At 36.8% G+C, this 16,947-nt stretch overlaps 1 protein-coding gene across 5 annotated transcripts in view; it reads right to left on the reverse strand.

The window, feature by feature from the left end:
* Positions 1–3,996: 3,996 nt before the first annotated feature.
* Positions 3,997–16,947, reverse strand: part of LOC127435036 (scm-like with four MBT domains protein 2) — a 68,732-nt gene continuing 55,781 nt past the window's right edge. For 2 of the 5 annotated variants that reach the window (XM_051688164.1, XM_051688161.1), the window contains 8 exons: positions 16,699–16,763; positions 16,451–16,590; positions 16,147–16,256; positions 15,397–15,572; positions 15,046–15,209; positions 14,038–14,298; positions 11,107–11,238; positions 3,997–10,264 (listed from right to left, as the gene is read on the reverse strand). In XM_051688164.1, coding sequence (XP_051544124.1) covers positions 10,124–10,264; positions 11,107–11,238; positions 14,038–14,298; positions 15,046–15,209; positions 15,397–15,572; positions 16,147–16,256; positions 16,451–16,590; positions 16,699–16,763 — 1,189 coding nt within the window. In that variant the 3' untranslated portion in view covers positions 3,997–10,123. Of the gene's footprint in view, positions 10,265–11,105; positions 11,239–13,317; positions 13,421–14,037; positions 14,299–15,045; positions 15,210–15,396; positions 15,573–16,146; positions 16,257–16,450; positions 16,591–16,698; positions 16,764–16,947 lie in introns of those variants that run through there. The other 3 variants (XM_051688162.1, XM_051688163.1, XR_007896117.1) reach the window with 2 other exon arrangements.

The raw sequence follows: 16,947 nt of genomic DNA on the forward strand, positions 1-16,947 counted from the left end.
TTGGTTTCAATGCAATTTACCAAAAAATCACACTACGAAAAACAGCAAAGAATCAGGTAAAAACAGAAAACAGTAAAGTTGTCACAGATTAAAAAAAATAAAAATAATAAAATATGAGAACAAATGAATCATATGATATATAAATATATATTTATAGTGACAAAAATATAACTGCACAACCAAAAAATACAAGCTCATTTATCTACCAACGTTTCCAAAAATAGCTTTCATTGTTGTATAAAAATTATATATTACAGACGTTCCACAACACATCAGTGTGTTTACAGTTTGCATGCATGTTCATGACCCTAAAAGAGGTCAGAACATTTAATGGAGAACAAAGTAGGTTAACAAGTATTTCAGATTCAAAAATGCAAATGAGAGCTAATTTTTTACCATCTGTGTCTGACAAAGTCTGTTTCAGTACTGGCAAGAAGTTTGGAAAAGGTCATTTTTACCTTCACAGGGTAGTGAGAACCAACATAACAACATATATCCAAGAAATGTTTTAATTTTGGGTCTGTGCAGTTGCCTTTGAACACGAAAGTATGCAGGTCAAATTGATACGCAAATATCATAATAGTAATAGAAAATATGTACACACATTACCCAACACATCAGTGTGTCCACACTTTGCATGCATGTTCATGACCTTAAATGGAACTACATAGGTTAACCAGCATTTTAGACAACATAACAATTTAAATTTGGTTAAACTAGTCTCATCTTTTCCACGAGCACTTAACCAGTCATAAAAAATAAAAACAAATTCCTGTTGCACTTTATTCTGTTTTGAATACTATTCTGATCCTAGTGAAACTTTGTAATACGGCACTTTTCATACCACTGTCTCCTTAAGATGATTCACTTATGTTTTCCTCTTTTGTAAGTCGCTTTGAATAAAAGCGTCTGCCAAATGAATAAATGTAAACTGACCTGCAACATGTGAGGGTTAGAATTGAATTTGCAAAGATTCAGGAGTTGGTGTGTTGTGAAACTAATCGCTAACTGTTATTATTATTATTATTATTATTATTATTATTATTATTATTTAGGAATATTTCTTTGACTTCACATGTAAAATTAAGATCAGTTTAAAGACTGAAAGACATTTGATTATTTAATTTTAAAAAAGCTAGGCGCAGCACAATGTATGGAACAGAACGCTGGTGTTTCAGAGTGCGTTTATAAATTATTTTAAATAGAGTGCAACAGTCTGGAGGTAAAAAATACAATTTTTATTTTTCCATAGGGGAACTGATTATTAGTGTCGACTTACAGTATAAATCATTAAAGACAGACCTACCGTGAGCTCCGAGGTTGTAAATCAATAGTATAAGCTTCTATTGTAGCCATCAGTCTGCGTTATTTCTACTGAATTTTTAAAAGTCGTGTTTAATAGCGGAATTACTGGTGAATAACTACACATCCCATAATCCTGAGGGATAAAATCCATTAATCAGATAATCGCGGCAAATAAAGCGCACCAAAAGAGCTCTGCAGTGACCACCCACTCCCATGATCCACTGTGAATGATGCAATCCTGCTGGTCTCCCTACACTCTCAAACTACTTATATATTTGTATATATCTAATTATTTGGCCATGTGCTTTAAACGGAGATGGGGGACTCGGCACGTAAAATCAGTTTGCAAAAAATGTTGTTATAGTAACGTTTATTCTATGAGAATATATTGGTATAGTGATGCTTACATAGACCAACGATTGAGAAACAGTGCAGGTGGATGCAAAAACGTGATCAGTGTGAACAGCCCCTAAGAACTGAATCATGCTTGGAGTAAATTTTCACCCTTTCATCTTTAACATATAACCTTACATCTAAATGCTTCCTCCATCTTCTTTAGTGTAAGGTATTTTTTTTTTCTCTCTCTATTTCAGGATGGAAAAAAGGATTATCTTGAAGATCATCAGTATGGGCAAACTGTAAGCTATTATCTGAACACTGTGTTATAATGATTTCAATTTTTAAAGTAATAGTTCACCAAAAAATGGTCTAATCACGCTAATATATTCACTCAAAACACAATTTTTTCCTTTCTGTTTTCCATACATCGAAACTTTCAAGCTCCAAAAAAGTACCATTTAACCTTGTGCGACCCCGTGTCCACATGCGTGGACATTGTATTTTGGTTTCGCTATACACAACGCATAATTTAAATGAATAAAAATATACTGAATACTGTTCACAAGACTCTAGACTGTCATTTAAAGGGTTAACTTCTGCCACACCGAGTCATGTGCCACAACAGCATGCCATCAATTTCCTTGAAGCACTCCTAGGGATGCAGCACCAACAAAAGTGCATCCTATAGCTTTCTATGCAGCTAAGTGCATTCAATCCTAAAATCTGACCAAAAGTTTAGTTCCAGGCTGTAGATGATGGTTGGACCACTCAACATATTTGGCAGACATGGGACTAATGATAATCAGTACATATATTCAGAATGTTATGATGCTGCATTTTATTTTAACATGGTTGGCAGTGACTGGATGATGCTGGACATTACTTTGAATAAAAATTATTGGTGACACTTTCTATGAAGCCCATATTTATAATGCATTGTAAAGGCATTACAAATTCATTATACTGCATTCATATTGTCTCATAATACACCTTATAATAAGCCATAACTTCTCATATATAATTATAATACATTATAAGACTTCCCCTATTCATAGTTATACTTAAGTGTATAAAGCATTATAACACAAGCAACATCCAGTTTTAACACAGCAGATGTTAATAAATTGCTGTATAACGTAAACAGTCAAAAGGCTTTATGACGTTATTATATTATAAGTGGTCTTTGTAATGCTTTAAGTAAAGTTACAAAAGCAATATCTTCTTATAAACAGCCATACCATAAACTCTGGTCTACGCCCGGAGACAGGCATAGACCAGGGGACCAGGGCGGAGCCAGTGGAGCAGGGCCCGACAAGGCATTCGTGGGCTGTGGAGCAGGGCCCGACGAGGCAGAGTGGGATATTGGAATCTCAGAGGAAAGAGCCACAGGGGGCTCAAGAAGTGGAGCAGCATGAGGCTCAGGGGGCAGAGCCGCAGGAGGCAGAGCCACAGGAGTCTCAAGGGATGGAGTCTCAGGAGGTGGAGCCGTATGTGGCTCAGGAGGCAGAGTGGGTGGAGCCACAGGAGTCTCAGGAGACAGAGCGGGCAGAACCGCAGTAGGCAGAGTGTGTGGAGCCACAGGATTATCAGAAGGCGCAGCCACAAGAGGCTCTGGAGGCAGAGCGGGCGGAGCCACCGGAGGAGTCTCAGGAGAAGGAGTGGGTGGAGCCGCAGGAGGAGGAGGACCAGAGGGCAAGGCCAAAGCAGGCAAAGGATCAGAGGGCAGAGACTCAGAGTGCGGAGGATCAGAGGGCGTGGATGCAGGAGACCAAGTGTCAGAGGGCAGAAACTCAGAAGTCAGGGCAGCTGGGGACATAGAGGTCAAGGCAGTAGGGAACTCAGTGGGCTCAGGAGTACTAAAGGCCTTTGAGAATCTGGCACTAGGGAAGAAGCTACTGGAGATACTGGGAACCTTACTACTAAAGACTCAGGGGGCAGACCTACAGGAGTCCAAATCTGTAGAGGTCCTTCAGCTTGACTTCACCCCAATTGGTGCTATTAGCGATCATATAGAAGTGTGCCGTATATAGACGTGGAATTGTTCTTTTAATTCTTTCAAATAAATCATATAAAATCATATAAATTATTCATGAACTGGCCTAAGAATTTAAGGGGGCAGCATTTAATTAGAAAACATACATTTTAACATAAGACATTAAATGTATATTTTAAATTCACTATTGTTTTATATAGAATTGTTCTATAGTCTATAGATATTTAACACAATTATATCAGAAGTAACTGTAATTTAATTACTGAAAAAAATAAGAGTAATCCTTTACTTTTTTCAACGAAAAATTTATTTAATTGCAGTCATTAATTACTTAGTAATGCATTACACCCAGCACTGTTCATCATATCTAATGCATTAACTAATGTTAACAAATGGAACCTTATTGTAAAGTGTTACCAAAACAAAAAAAATCCATGCTTGTTTATTATGTGCTAACAGTTACAAATCAAAAAGGGAAATGGAAAATGCACACAGCAGTCATGCTTGGGTCTCAGGAGGATAAGTGATCTGCTTGCAAAGAAAAAACTCAGAAAATTGGGCGAAATTGGGTCTCTGATCTATCCTGTGACAGACGAGATTGGCTAAAATATGCTTAGATTATTTTATATTCTACATTTGGTTGGACAATCAAAATTAAATAATTATTTTAAGAGAACTAAATCTGTTCTTCATGCACCATTCGACTCCAAACAGATATAAACACATAATAATTGCATGCAACTGTGATATCATGATCATGTTTTAATGACAGCAAAAAAACTTTGATTAAAAATTTTTTTTCTGCTCTCCTTGAAAAGAGTGAGATGGCATGATGGGTATTTATTTGGGACTGAAACATAAACACATATTAATATTAAAGCATGTACACCCACTGGCAAAAACGTGCAGTTACAAAGTAGCGCCAGAGTGCCGAAGTCCAGCTTTGTGTAAGATTTCCATGATGAGTCAATTTTAAAGAATGTGTCAAAGATGCCTTTGCATTGTACTGCCGTACAGCCTGAAAGCTTTTCATACAAAGAGCCAGTGCTTATTTGAATACATGAGTGTTTTTCCAGGATGTACACATCTGAGAAGGGTTATTATTGCAGAACAAAGTCAAGGACCAGGCCAACCTAGAACCTGCTACAAAACCAATACACAAACTCAAAAAGGATTATAGAGTTTAATGTTGTTTATGAATTCCTGAACTTAGTTCTTTTTACTGCAGTATGTACATGTTGCAATTGCATTTAATTACGAAATTATCATGTTACTTTATGACAGTATCTCCAGTCCAGTTCAACAAGAAAACAGAAATATTCAAAGTAGACAGGCAAACTATGGAAGTACTGTTCCTGTAGAAGTGTGTATAATTTCAAAGCAGGTGTGTAGATCTGTGTGTGATTGTGTTTTGTTGCATCTTTCAACTGCGGTAAAAGTGCAGAGAGAAAGAGAGTCGTCCTTGGAACTATATCTTGATTTCCGATCGCTTGCAAAATGTGCAAAAATAAAAAGCAGCTTATTTGAATGTGTCATTGCCTATCACTCAAGACTGGCCCCTTTTACCCCCGCAGGTCCTTCGTGACCCAGTTTCAGGTGTGTGTTAGTATGAGAATGAGCTTTGTGGTTAACTCATGGAAGCAGCTTTTTTTTTTTTTTTAACACAGACACACAACCCCGCATGCCACCAGCCCCCATAATATTATCTACACAGTAATACAGTACATGCTTCTAAGTACACACACACATCAATTCACAAGTCTGACGTTGTAGACAAGTCAGCAATATTTTGTCGCTTAGTAAACTTTCAAGTTATATGAATTCTAACAGCCAATTTCCACAAAGCTCTGCTATTAGGCCATTCCATTTAGTGGACATACTAAAGTTTTAACTAATAGTTACAGTTGTCTTTTGAGGATAGCCTGTTGCATCAGTTTAGCGATCTATACATTTCAAAGGTATATGAAAGTAAACATCTCTTTCGTATACAGTACTTGTTAACTAAAGCTGTTCTTTGCCTTTCATCTTTAAGGTTCATAAATACATAACTGAAAACTTCAAAAACATCCAATTACAGATTTTTCCTTTATATGAAGAAAATGTATTGGGTGTTCTAAATGTTTTTAGCATGTTGCTATGCAGTTGCTAGGGTGTCAAGTCTCTACCCAGATAGCATACATACTGTACGTCACCGAGATGTCTGTTATAGAACTTTTCATCTGGAAAGCATAACAATCTAATTAACATTTGCTAAACATCTTAAAAAAGATGAATAATCATTCTACATTGTAAACGTATCAGGCTATACATCCACATTAATCCGGATACATTTGAAAATGCCATTTTCAAAACACTCTCCGTCCACACAGCTGGTGTAGTTCAAGCTTGTTCCAAAAGTTTCTCGTCCACACTGAAACTTACAAAAACTTTTAAATCGCCTTACTATGCATGCAAAAAAATCTCCGTTCCATGTACAGTCTGAAACGCAATTGTCCTTGTGTTCCATCGCCAGACAGCAATTTCGAGTAAACTTCCCATTGCCTTTGAAGAAATGCAATGTTAAGGTTTCACTATCAAATTAGAAGTCAGGCACAATAGTGCTGCTACAACATGAGCCACCATTTTGATTTTGGGTTGACAGGATCACATGACTGCATCACATGATGAAAAATATGTCATCATTTTCAGATATCTCCATTTTCCCTGTCCACACTACAATGCAAAGACAACATTTTCAAATGTATCCACTTGGGGGATCGTTTTTGAAAAACTGTTTTTGCTGTCAAAATCACTGTCTCAGTATGGATGGAAGGCCAAAACGTAGAGAAAAAGATGCGTTTTCAATCAAAAACTTAATAGTGTGGACTTCTAAGACATCTGCTGAATGTGTTGTTGACATTTAAAAGGCTACTTCTTATAGACATATTGCAGATGAGCAAATAGCCCAAAAATTACGTCTTACAGATGTAAACACACACATCAAATATAGACGGCTGGGTGATGTAAGTGTGCTATCAGGGTACGATATTCTGGTCCCTAGATATGGCTCAGGACCCTCCTTCAATGTACTGTAAGTCTAGGGGAATTTTTTTTTTTTTTTTTTCATCCATTTATTGTTCACCAGGTGAAAATCGTAAGTCTGTCACATTAAAAAGAGGGGGCATAGAAACTTCTGACACCCCTCACCCGGTCTGTTGGTGAAATGACCAAGGCCCCCCTCCTCTTCCCTGGTTGGACAGTGAAATGAGAAAATCTATCACCCACTCTAATGTTCAAAATGCCCCTCCCCCCAAAGATCTCATCGTAGTACTGGCAGTCTGGCACTGATTGCAATAATGGTCACTTGTTCCAATTTATGGTTAGATTTAGGTAAGGGGTTTGGGTTAGGGGTTAAAATGAAGAAATATATCATGAACACGCATTCTCATCCTGGAAGTTTCACTTTCTTCCATTGTTCACGAAATGGCTTTTTACATTCCTATCATGGTTGGGTTTAGGGTCTGGGTAATGTCTTCTTTGTTAGGTGTACCTTTGCGTCGACACAGACTTTCTCTCACAAGAAAGAAACTAAACATTGGTGTCTACAAGGACACAAAAGAAGCATATGTGACCGGTTGGTGTATAAGTGATTTATTACATATTTGCCATCTTATACTATTGTTACAAATTCTGATGAGATCGGGTTGGAAAATTGTATTGCTCAGAGGTTGCTCTTTCATGCCTCACTTAATGAGAACTGTAAGTTATGTCATATTTTAGCATCAACTTTGTCTCCGATGTTTCTTCTAGAAACCCTTACCCTAGTCAAATTTGACTTACAGTAAGATTGTAGGGTTATAAAAAAATGACATGTATTGCATAGCTCAGATAATTTAGTTTTGGAAGAATCTGATGAAAAATGTTTGTTATTGTAATCTCTGACTTTTGATAGCAAACCTTGGTATCTTGGCAAATCTGTGCGTAGTTTCAGACATTGTTTGGATTTCTTTTAGAACTCACACTCTGGGTCTTTCTCTCAGGAGTAAACTCTGAGAAGCAGAAGACTTAATACAAAATCTCAATTTGTTCTCCATTTCATATCATTTCATGTCTAGGAGAAACAAATGAGATATGAAATAGATCCCTTATTTTTTTTTTTGCAATGCTCATACATATTTCTCACTTGTCCTCTAAAATTCATGTGGGCTCCTCTACCATCAGAAACATACCTCAATCATGGTTTGACACATCGCCGGTAAAGCCATGTGCAGCATACCTCTGACATGAAGTTGCTTGGCAACTGTGAGAAGTGGCAGCTGTACAAATAGCTTCACAGTCGGACCCAATAGAAAACACTTAATGGTTATAAAATCATGCATTATCAAATACAGAAAAATTATTTATACAAGTGTGATGTATGATTATGAAGTTCTCGCTTGCAAGAAAATAGCTCGAACGGTGGGTTCCTAACATGTTTCACATACTGTGTAAAGATTATTTCTGGTAATGAGCTGTGACTATTCATAATAGATAGAGTTAAATGTGTTTCTAGACCTATTTTGTATTATTGGACATAGTGACTGTAAAACAAGAATCTGATTATGAATCATGTTATGGAGGAGTCAATGTAATATTCACAAAGTATGCGAATATCACACAAAAGGTGACAGCAGATGAAAATATATCTCAAAGATCAGTGGTCTAATCGTTAATAGTTTTTACGTTTGACTCCATCTCCACACCAGAAAAACTGTGCAAGTGTGCAAACATAGACGGAATGTTTGGCTAACTCATTGCAGAACACATGTCAGCCCGAAACATGAACTTCGACTTCAAGCGTCATCGCGTTCCAAAATGTTTCCGAATGCAATTCATAACACATTACAAAGGGGCGTGATATAACAGACATTAGTGTGAATTGTCTTCTTCTACGGTTAGTTTTCTCAGGGCAGTTCACACAAATGTTTACTATAGTGCCCCTAGAGAATGCAATGCATACTTGCATTGTGTTATAAATTGTGGTCACAACACAACAATGCACAAAATCAAGTTTGCATAGCTAGAAGCATCTGCTTTCACGTATTTGCATAGCGTATGTTTAAGCCTTAATCGTGCATGCACACTAATTTGTGCATACAACCTGTGTGCATACGTTTTCACGCAGAAATCCTGATGGCATTTCTAGATTCGCTTAAAATTCCTTCCCATGCATGGTGCATATGATGAGGCAGTGGAGGGGGAGGGGTCTCCAGGAGGCTGGTGCCCCTGGGCCTTGCAGGACCATGATCCATCCCTGCCAATACCTCGCCGTAAGTATGATCATTAGTATACTTAGGGTTGAAATTATAGTGATATTTTAAACATTGGAAATGTTCAATTATAGTGATATTTCAATTACTGATGACAATATTTCACTAGCCATTTAATACAATCTTGTAAAGATCAAAAGAAGTGTCATAAAGCAGAGTTGAAGTAAAAAATATACCACTAGGAAAGTCATTAAAACGCTGTATATATATATATATATATATATATATATATATATATATATATATATATATATATATATATATAACATTTGCAAGTTTGCATAGATCAAAGTCACATTTACATAAAATATAGACAGGCCATGACAAAAAAGGCAGCTCTTCAAAATTAATTTGCCCTGAATCATCACTTGCAATGTGTTGATTAGAAAACAGACAATAGGCAAGGACTTGAATATCTGACGTAAGCGTAGAGCTATTATATAATACAATGAGTTATACATGTGTGCGTACAGATGCATGCAAAAGTACACAACATACAGCCGCTCATAGAACATGCCTACATCAAATTTGAGTCCTGATAATAATGAAATTCCATAATTTAAGCCAGTGAATTAATAATGCCTGAGTTGAATTCATAACACTTCTGCCCCAATTTTTCATTTCCTAAAATTACGAACATTAAAAAAATAGTTTATCAGAGCAAAATAAATAATGCAAATATATTAGCCAACTTCTTAAGTCAATACTTTATATATATTTTGCCGTTATAAATATAATTTGGTCTTATCAGTGGAAGTTTTTACACATTTAAACTGCCTGTCAATTGTTTGCCTTTGAATTTGCAGTTTTGCATGGTGATCTTCAACGTTGTCTTCATTCGTATGTTCATGCTCTCTCTTTAAAACGTTACAAATTTGAAACTTCACCAGAAAACAATCAAAGCTTCCTCTAGATTGTTTGGTTAGTCTTCTTTGATGATCCAGTCCACCAAGCAGAAAATATAACATTGTTCATGACGAAATGCCATATCAAATGAAAATGATGTCAATATAATACAATCGCTGAGTTGGTTTACAAATCCTCTGAAATCAGTAGGCTATGTACTGTAGCCAACCCGAGGTTTCGAGATGGATGGAATGATACTTTACACCCCTGAGGACGATACACAGGTTTCTGTTTCTTTATGTCTGCCAAAGCAAAGGCCTCTGGGTAAGCTAGCAGTGTTAGTACAGTTAGCTTAGTTAGCGTACTGGGAGTAAAAGGCCACTTTGACTCGCTCGATCTGATGACATAGTTTGATGGCTGGACCGAGCTTCAGGTCCATACATTCCTGGACTGTAGGAAGAGTCAATAGCAACAAAGCTTGTCCATCAATGTCCTAGGAAAGGAAAAAAAGTTCAGTCAAACATACCCTGATAGCACACGTATAATTTCACAACATGTATTTCATGTGTTTTTACTGAACGATGTAGTTTTTAGATTTTGCATTTTACATTTTTAGATGTTCTTTGCCAAACAATTGAACAACACTGACCAGAAGTTGTTGCAACATTCAAAATTTAAAAAAAGATATTTATCAGATGTTTGTACCAATGTTTTCTGATTTTGATGACGAAGACAAGATGAAAAATATGCATCATGATGCTAGTTAAACGATTTGGATTCAAAAATACTCGGGTTGTAATTAAGCCATTGCCGTAAAACTGCACTATACAAAGAGCAAAATCCTGAACAGTCTCTAAAACACAGACAATTTTGGGTAACACTTTATAATAATGTTTCATAGTTAATGCATAACTATGTAGGAACTAATGCAGGACAAATGAAGAGTACAGCATTAACTCTTCAGTCACTACTGCTAACTAATACGGAAGAGTAATTAATTAATTCGTAGTTAATGGCAAATTGATGACTGCGGTAGTTGACTATTAGATAATCAATGATTACTGAATATTTTTTACGTACTGAAGAAATACCAACTAACTACTGATCACTTAAAATAACTACTAAAATGGTTACCTATCATAAAATGAACACTTCTAAATTTTGTTGTGTTGGTAGCGTAGCCACCATAGCTTGTTATGACACTCTTTGACTAATATTTTAGGATCTACATATCGTATAGCGTAGAGTGTGGGCTTGTTTTATCCAAAGCTGTCTGCTGTAAGTTAAGGAGGCCCTAAAAGCTATTAAATAATTGCATATGATGTGTCTATGTACCTGCTCTTGGAATATCTTGGCGAGGGAGGCACAATCTGTGGATGTGATGAAGTCAACCACATCAGATACACTCCATTCCAAAGGATTCCTCTCTAAAACCAGCCGGTCATCTTCCTCTTCAACATTCTCTGCCTGCACATGCACACAAGCACAATTTAGCAGAAATGTTTATAGCAAAATGCTTTACAAATAGAGCAAATGCTCATATGATATGACTACAAGCCTACATAAGAAAATTGTTAAGATATCAGACCCACTTTATATTAGGTGTCTTTAACTACCATGTCCTCAAGCATTTGATACAATATTCTTATTATGTACATACAGTATGTGTTGTTGCATTGTACTTACATTTAAAGTACTTGTATTTAATCACATCTGTAGTTACACTGTTAACCTTACCCCTAATCAGAGGTGGGTAAAAAACTGTACTCAAAAACTGTACTCAAGTAAAAGTACAATTACTTACTACTCAAGTAGAAGTAAAAGTGCTAACATAAATAATTACTTAATTACTTGAGTAAGTAATAATGTATCCAATTAAAAGAGTACTCAAGTAGTGAGTAACTCGTTACTTTCACAAATGACATAATGGACGTTAACTCCCCTTTATTCCATTACATAATAGACATTAAACATTTATTACAGAATTATTATTATTATTATTAATGGAAATTCTGCCATCATACACCATCATGTTGTTCCACACCCGTATGACTTTCTTTCTTCCATGCAACACAATAAGGAGATTTTAGACAGAATGTTAGCCTTGGTCACCATTTACTTTCAGTGAATGTGTTTTTTTTCTCCATATTTTGAAAGTGAATGGTGACTGAGACTGTCAGTCCCTAACATTCTGTCTTTGTCTAACATCTTTTGAGTTCCACAGAATACAGAAGGTCACACGGGTTTGGAACAACATGAGGGTAGGGAAATGATGACATAATATTAAATTATGGTTGAGCTATCACTTTAAAGGTCTAGTTCACCCAATAATGAAAATTCTCTCATCATTTACTCACCCTAATGCCATTCCAGATGTGTATGACTTCCTTTCTTCTGCAGAACACAAATTAAGATTTTAAGAAAGTAGAATATTTCAGCTCTGTAGGTCAGTAAAATACAAACCCAAAGTGAATGGGTGCCAACATTTCATGCTCCAAAAAGCATATAAAGGAATCATAAAATTAATCCATACGACTCCAGTAGTTAAATCCATATCTTCAGAAGTGATATGATAGGTGTGGGTGAGAAACAGATCAATATTTTTTGCTAGAAATTCTTCTCACTGCCCAGCAGGGGGCAATATGCAGTGAAGAATGTGAATCACCAAAAACACAAGAAGAAAAATGTGAAAGTGACCTGTTTCTCATCCACACCTATCACATCGCTTCTGAAGATATTGATTTAACCACTGGAGTCATATGGATTACTTTTATGCTGACTTATGTGATTTTTTTTAGCTTTAAAATGTTGGTATCCATTCACTTGCATTGTATGGACCAAAAGAGCTGAGAAATTCTTCTAAAAATCTTTATTGTGTTCAGCAGATGAAAGAAAGTCATACACATCTGGGATGGCATAAGGGTGAGTAAATGATGAGAGAATTTTCATTTTTCATTTTCTATCCCTTTAAGGGTTCTTGTCAGATCTGGATGAATTTGTCAATCAGAAGAGAGGTTTGAAAACATTTCTAGTAATTGTTACATTGAAAACGTGAACAATGTTCCTCAGGGACATTATATATAATGATGAAATCTAATCAAAAGCAAGATCATGTTTTATTAATGCCTAATTTAGCTATTTCATAGCTTTTAGTTCTTAGTTCAGTGTAGTTACAGTTTTCAGTGTTGAAAGAATTTAGATCATTATTTCTGTACAGCAGTGCCGCCGCTCCCTAAACGTAGAGTACGCAGCCTGCGTAGGGCACCACGCGCAGAATTGCTGTCTATTCGTGCTCCAGTTGTCAATTACACGTAGTAGCTGCGATAGTTTCCAGTACCCCTGTGAGGGCACGGGGTAAATGCGTAAATACTGCTCATGACATGCAGGACGCGGGACAAAGCGCACTGACATACTGTATTGGTGCAGATTTAAAAATTTACACTTAAAAAACTGATGTCATAAGAACCCATGTTTACAGAATCACCCTGAAAATGACCATCACCATGTCACAGAATAGCCCGCGTTATCATTAGCGCCACAACTTACCTCGATGTGCTGCTTTAAGTTGGAGCTTCAGTTTTAATCTTGAAATATCAACTTGTCTTGGTGTTAAATGAAGGCATTGCATGACGAAACTATTCTTTTTTCACTGTGCGGAGAGAAGAAAGTGTTTCACTTTGTTTGAAGAGCTCAATGCTGCAGCAGTGATGGACTCGGCTTGAGTGAAAGTCTGTGACTGCGCGCGCAGCTGTGTGAATTTCCGCTGTCGTAAAAGTCCCATTCAATAATCTCTCAATAAATTACACATTAATTAAAATTAAACCCAGTTTTGTAACGACAGGAACGCCGCCCATTGTAGCAAAGTAAAAGTTTAAAAAAATTATTAGAAATTTACTTGAGGGAGAGTAAAAAGTACCCACTTTTAAACCTACACTAAAAGTAATTTTTTTCCCAAACAGTTACTCAAGTAACTGTAATGGAGTACATGCAGCGCGTTACTACCCACCTCTGCCCCTAATCCTAAACCTAACCGTACCCCAACCCTTACCCTAACCCTACTCCTAAACTGTGAATATTGTAAGAATTTTGCAGAACAACATGTAATTACACAATTAATACAATGCATTGCATGTATTTTAATGTTAGTACATAGCAGTTAAAGACACTTAATACAAAGTGGGACCAAGATATCAGTGTTGTATAAAATAATTTTCTGTATATGGTCATATATATACTTCTCTGTGCCTGTGTGGGTGTGTGTTTCACCTTTGTGTGTGTGTGTTTGGCTGCCTTGTTCTGGTTGTAGGAGACCGAACGTGTGGTTCTCCTGGGAGACGACCTGTCTGAGGTCTCTGGCTCTGGATGGGTCGCCCTGCGCAGAAGAGCAGCTTGTCTTGGAGGTCTTCCTCTCCGAGGGGCCTCCTTGAAAGTGTGTGCAGGGGACTGCTCATGGGGTGAGCTGGAACTTTGCTCACTGCCTGACTCCTCAAAATAATCTTCCTCATCGTCATAGTAAAAATCACTATCCTATAAAGACAAAGGACAAGTATTACAATGTGTCCTAACCAGGCACAAAGTGCAAATAAATACTTGCAATGAGAGAAAATGAGAGGACATTTTGACAGTCGATTGGTTTCTTTTTCAGCAGCATCCACCAACAAAAACTCACTGGACTAACAGTTTGCACAGTTACACAAGTTTCATACGCTAACCTGCATCATCAACTCATCAATGTCACTTTGTTCATTGAAAAAGAAGTACAAAAACCTTTGTAACTTTGGACTGCCATCAGCTCGAAATGTGTGTGTGGTCTGTCCCTTGTCAATGCTGCGACCAGCTTCAGTAAATGTTATGTCGCCCCCTTGTGGTCTCCTAAAGCTATTACATCAGACTACATTGAATGTAATGCAACTGGCAGTGAATTGAAAGCACACAAATTAGGCTACTAATTTAAATGTCGGCTAATGTTAATACATATAAAAAATGCATTTATCAAAATAATGTGCCGATCAATAAATAAATACATCAATATTTTATGACATCCCTACTAGCTACCTGAATAATAACACATCTGGTTTCACGTACGTATTTTGAAGGTAACTCTGTCGCCCCCTTGAGTACTGAGGTTGTTAAAGCCACAGTTACGCAAGAACGCACTTGCAGTGCATTAGCCAAGCATTCACTTCTGCATTTGTACACTCGCACAAAGTATGTTTCTGGCCTTAGAGTTAATGAATGTCTTTTGTGTGTGTGTTTTTGTGTGGTTTGACAGACCTGAGGTGATTCTGTGGTGTGGTATCCTAAAACAGAAGAGCGTCGTTTCTTCTGGACAAAGATGGCCTTGCGTTTCTTTCTGCGGCGTGCTGGTTTGATCATGTCACCTTGCTGTGTGATCTCCCCTAAACTTGGCCGGCCAACTTTCCTCTTCTTGTAATATGCTACATTAGGCATAAATGTACACAAAAACAAGTTTACTGGCAGTAAGCAAAAGCTATGTGTGTCTGTTTGTGTATCTTAGTGTGTTTGTGTGTGTGGTGAAAATAATACCTTGCTCTTGTGAACCATATCATTTTAATTCCAAGCTAGAACAATTTTCATCACCAGGGGCGAGTAATTCAGACTCACTGTATTTGGTCTTGGTTTGGCTCGAGCAGTTTTCAGGGCAATTGTCGGTAACGAGCGTTGGGCCGAAAAGATTCGGACAGCACTGTAGTCTTTCGCACACTCGACGACAAAACTCTGACACTTGTTCTGCTACTCGAACGATCCTCATGGTGGAACGATAGCTCTTCCCTTTATATCTAGAAAGCACATGGCAAAAATCTGTTTCATTGTATGTCAACAAATCTTACAGTATGAAATATTCAGCTCATGCACATGGCTATTATACATACACGTACAGTATTTATAGGTTGTAATAAACAATGTTAAATGTTTAATATGTTTTGCATGTTGTAGTTTTGTATGATTAATGAGTTGTTTTGTGTTAAATAGAACAGAACTGAAACATTTTATTTTGGGCAAAATTGTTTGGTGTGGTGGAAATGATGCCACAACCTTTTTGTTTTCAATGATAGAAAATATTTTTACACAATAAATATTGAAATAGATTATGTTTAGTTCACTCTTTGTTTAGAACATGCAATAATTTATTTTATAATGGATTTTCATAGTTTAATATTGAAAGTCTGAGTCTGGGACAAGACTAAAACAGTAAAATCTATACATATAAGCCATTTGAAAAGTACCAAAAATATATTATCAACTCATGGTGTTTCCAATTCAGTTTTGGTGAGAATATACATATATGTTTAACTCTCTTGGTATTTGAAAGCAGATGAGCATGAATATGAGCATGTGTTTATGTGTTGATACTTGGCTTTCAGGGTTTCCTCCAGGCAGTTCCATTGTGGATCCTCTACCATCTGTAGCTCTCTGAGCACACGGCCGGGTTTATATGCTGAGTTTATTAACATTGTCAGAATCTGCAAGAAAAAATCATCACTATCAATATAAGCCACTTTGATGAATCATGTGACTAACACAATCGCCTACATATGCATGCAAACAGACACCTAGACACAAATACACACACATATAGCTACATTTACGTACACACACACACACACACCCACACACATACACACACACAATTAAAAAAATATATAGAAGATGATACCTCTTTAAGGACTAAAGCACATTTGCCGGGCCCCACGGCCTGCGGTAACTCAGCGATTCGGCCCTTGTTGAGATACGGACCAGAGAAACAGTGATGATTCACATAAAGCTGGGAACAGCAGTATTTTCCATTCACCAAACCTGCCATATCACACATATACATAGATTAGCACCAAATCATTTTGTGAAAATAATTGTTTCATGACATCCATTAAAATAATTGGTTGAATATGTATTCATATGTAAAACCTGTTTCCATAGCGGTGGAGGAGCACAGGTTAAGGGGGGCATCAGCAGGCTGTGAGGGGGCCAACCTGAAAATCAATCAATCAATCAATCAACCAAATCACTTCATACACCTATTCAACACTTAAATAAGCATTTACATCCACAAATCAAAAGACTAATATTTCACACCTGCATTAAGATAAATTCCACATTGACACTGACATTATATGGTATAGTATAATATGCAAATATATGAAAATCCTTGTTTCA

Source organism: Myxocyprinus asiaticus, chromosome 45 (assembly GCF_019703515.2).
Source record: "Myxocyprinus asiaticus isolate MX2 ecotype Aquarium Trade chromosome 45, UBuf_Myxa_2, whole genome shotgun sequence".
Taxonomy (NCBI): Eukaryota; Metazoa; Chordata; class Actinopteri; order Cypriniformes; family Catostomidae; genus Myxocyprinus; species Myxocyprinus asiaticus.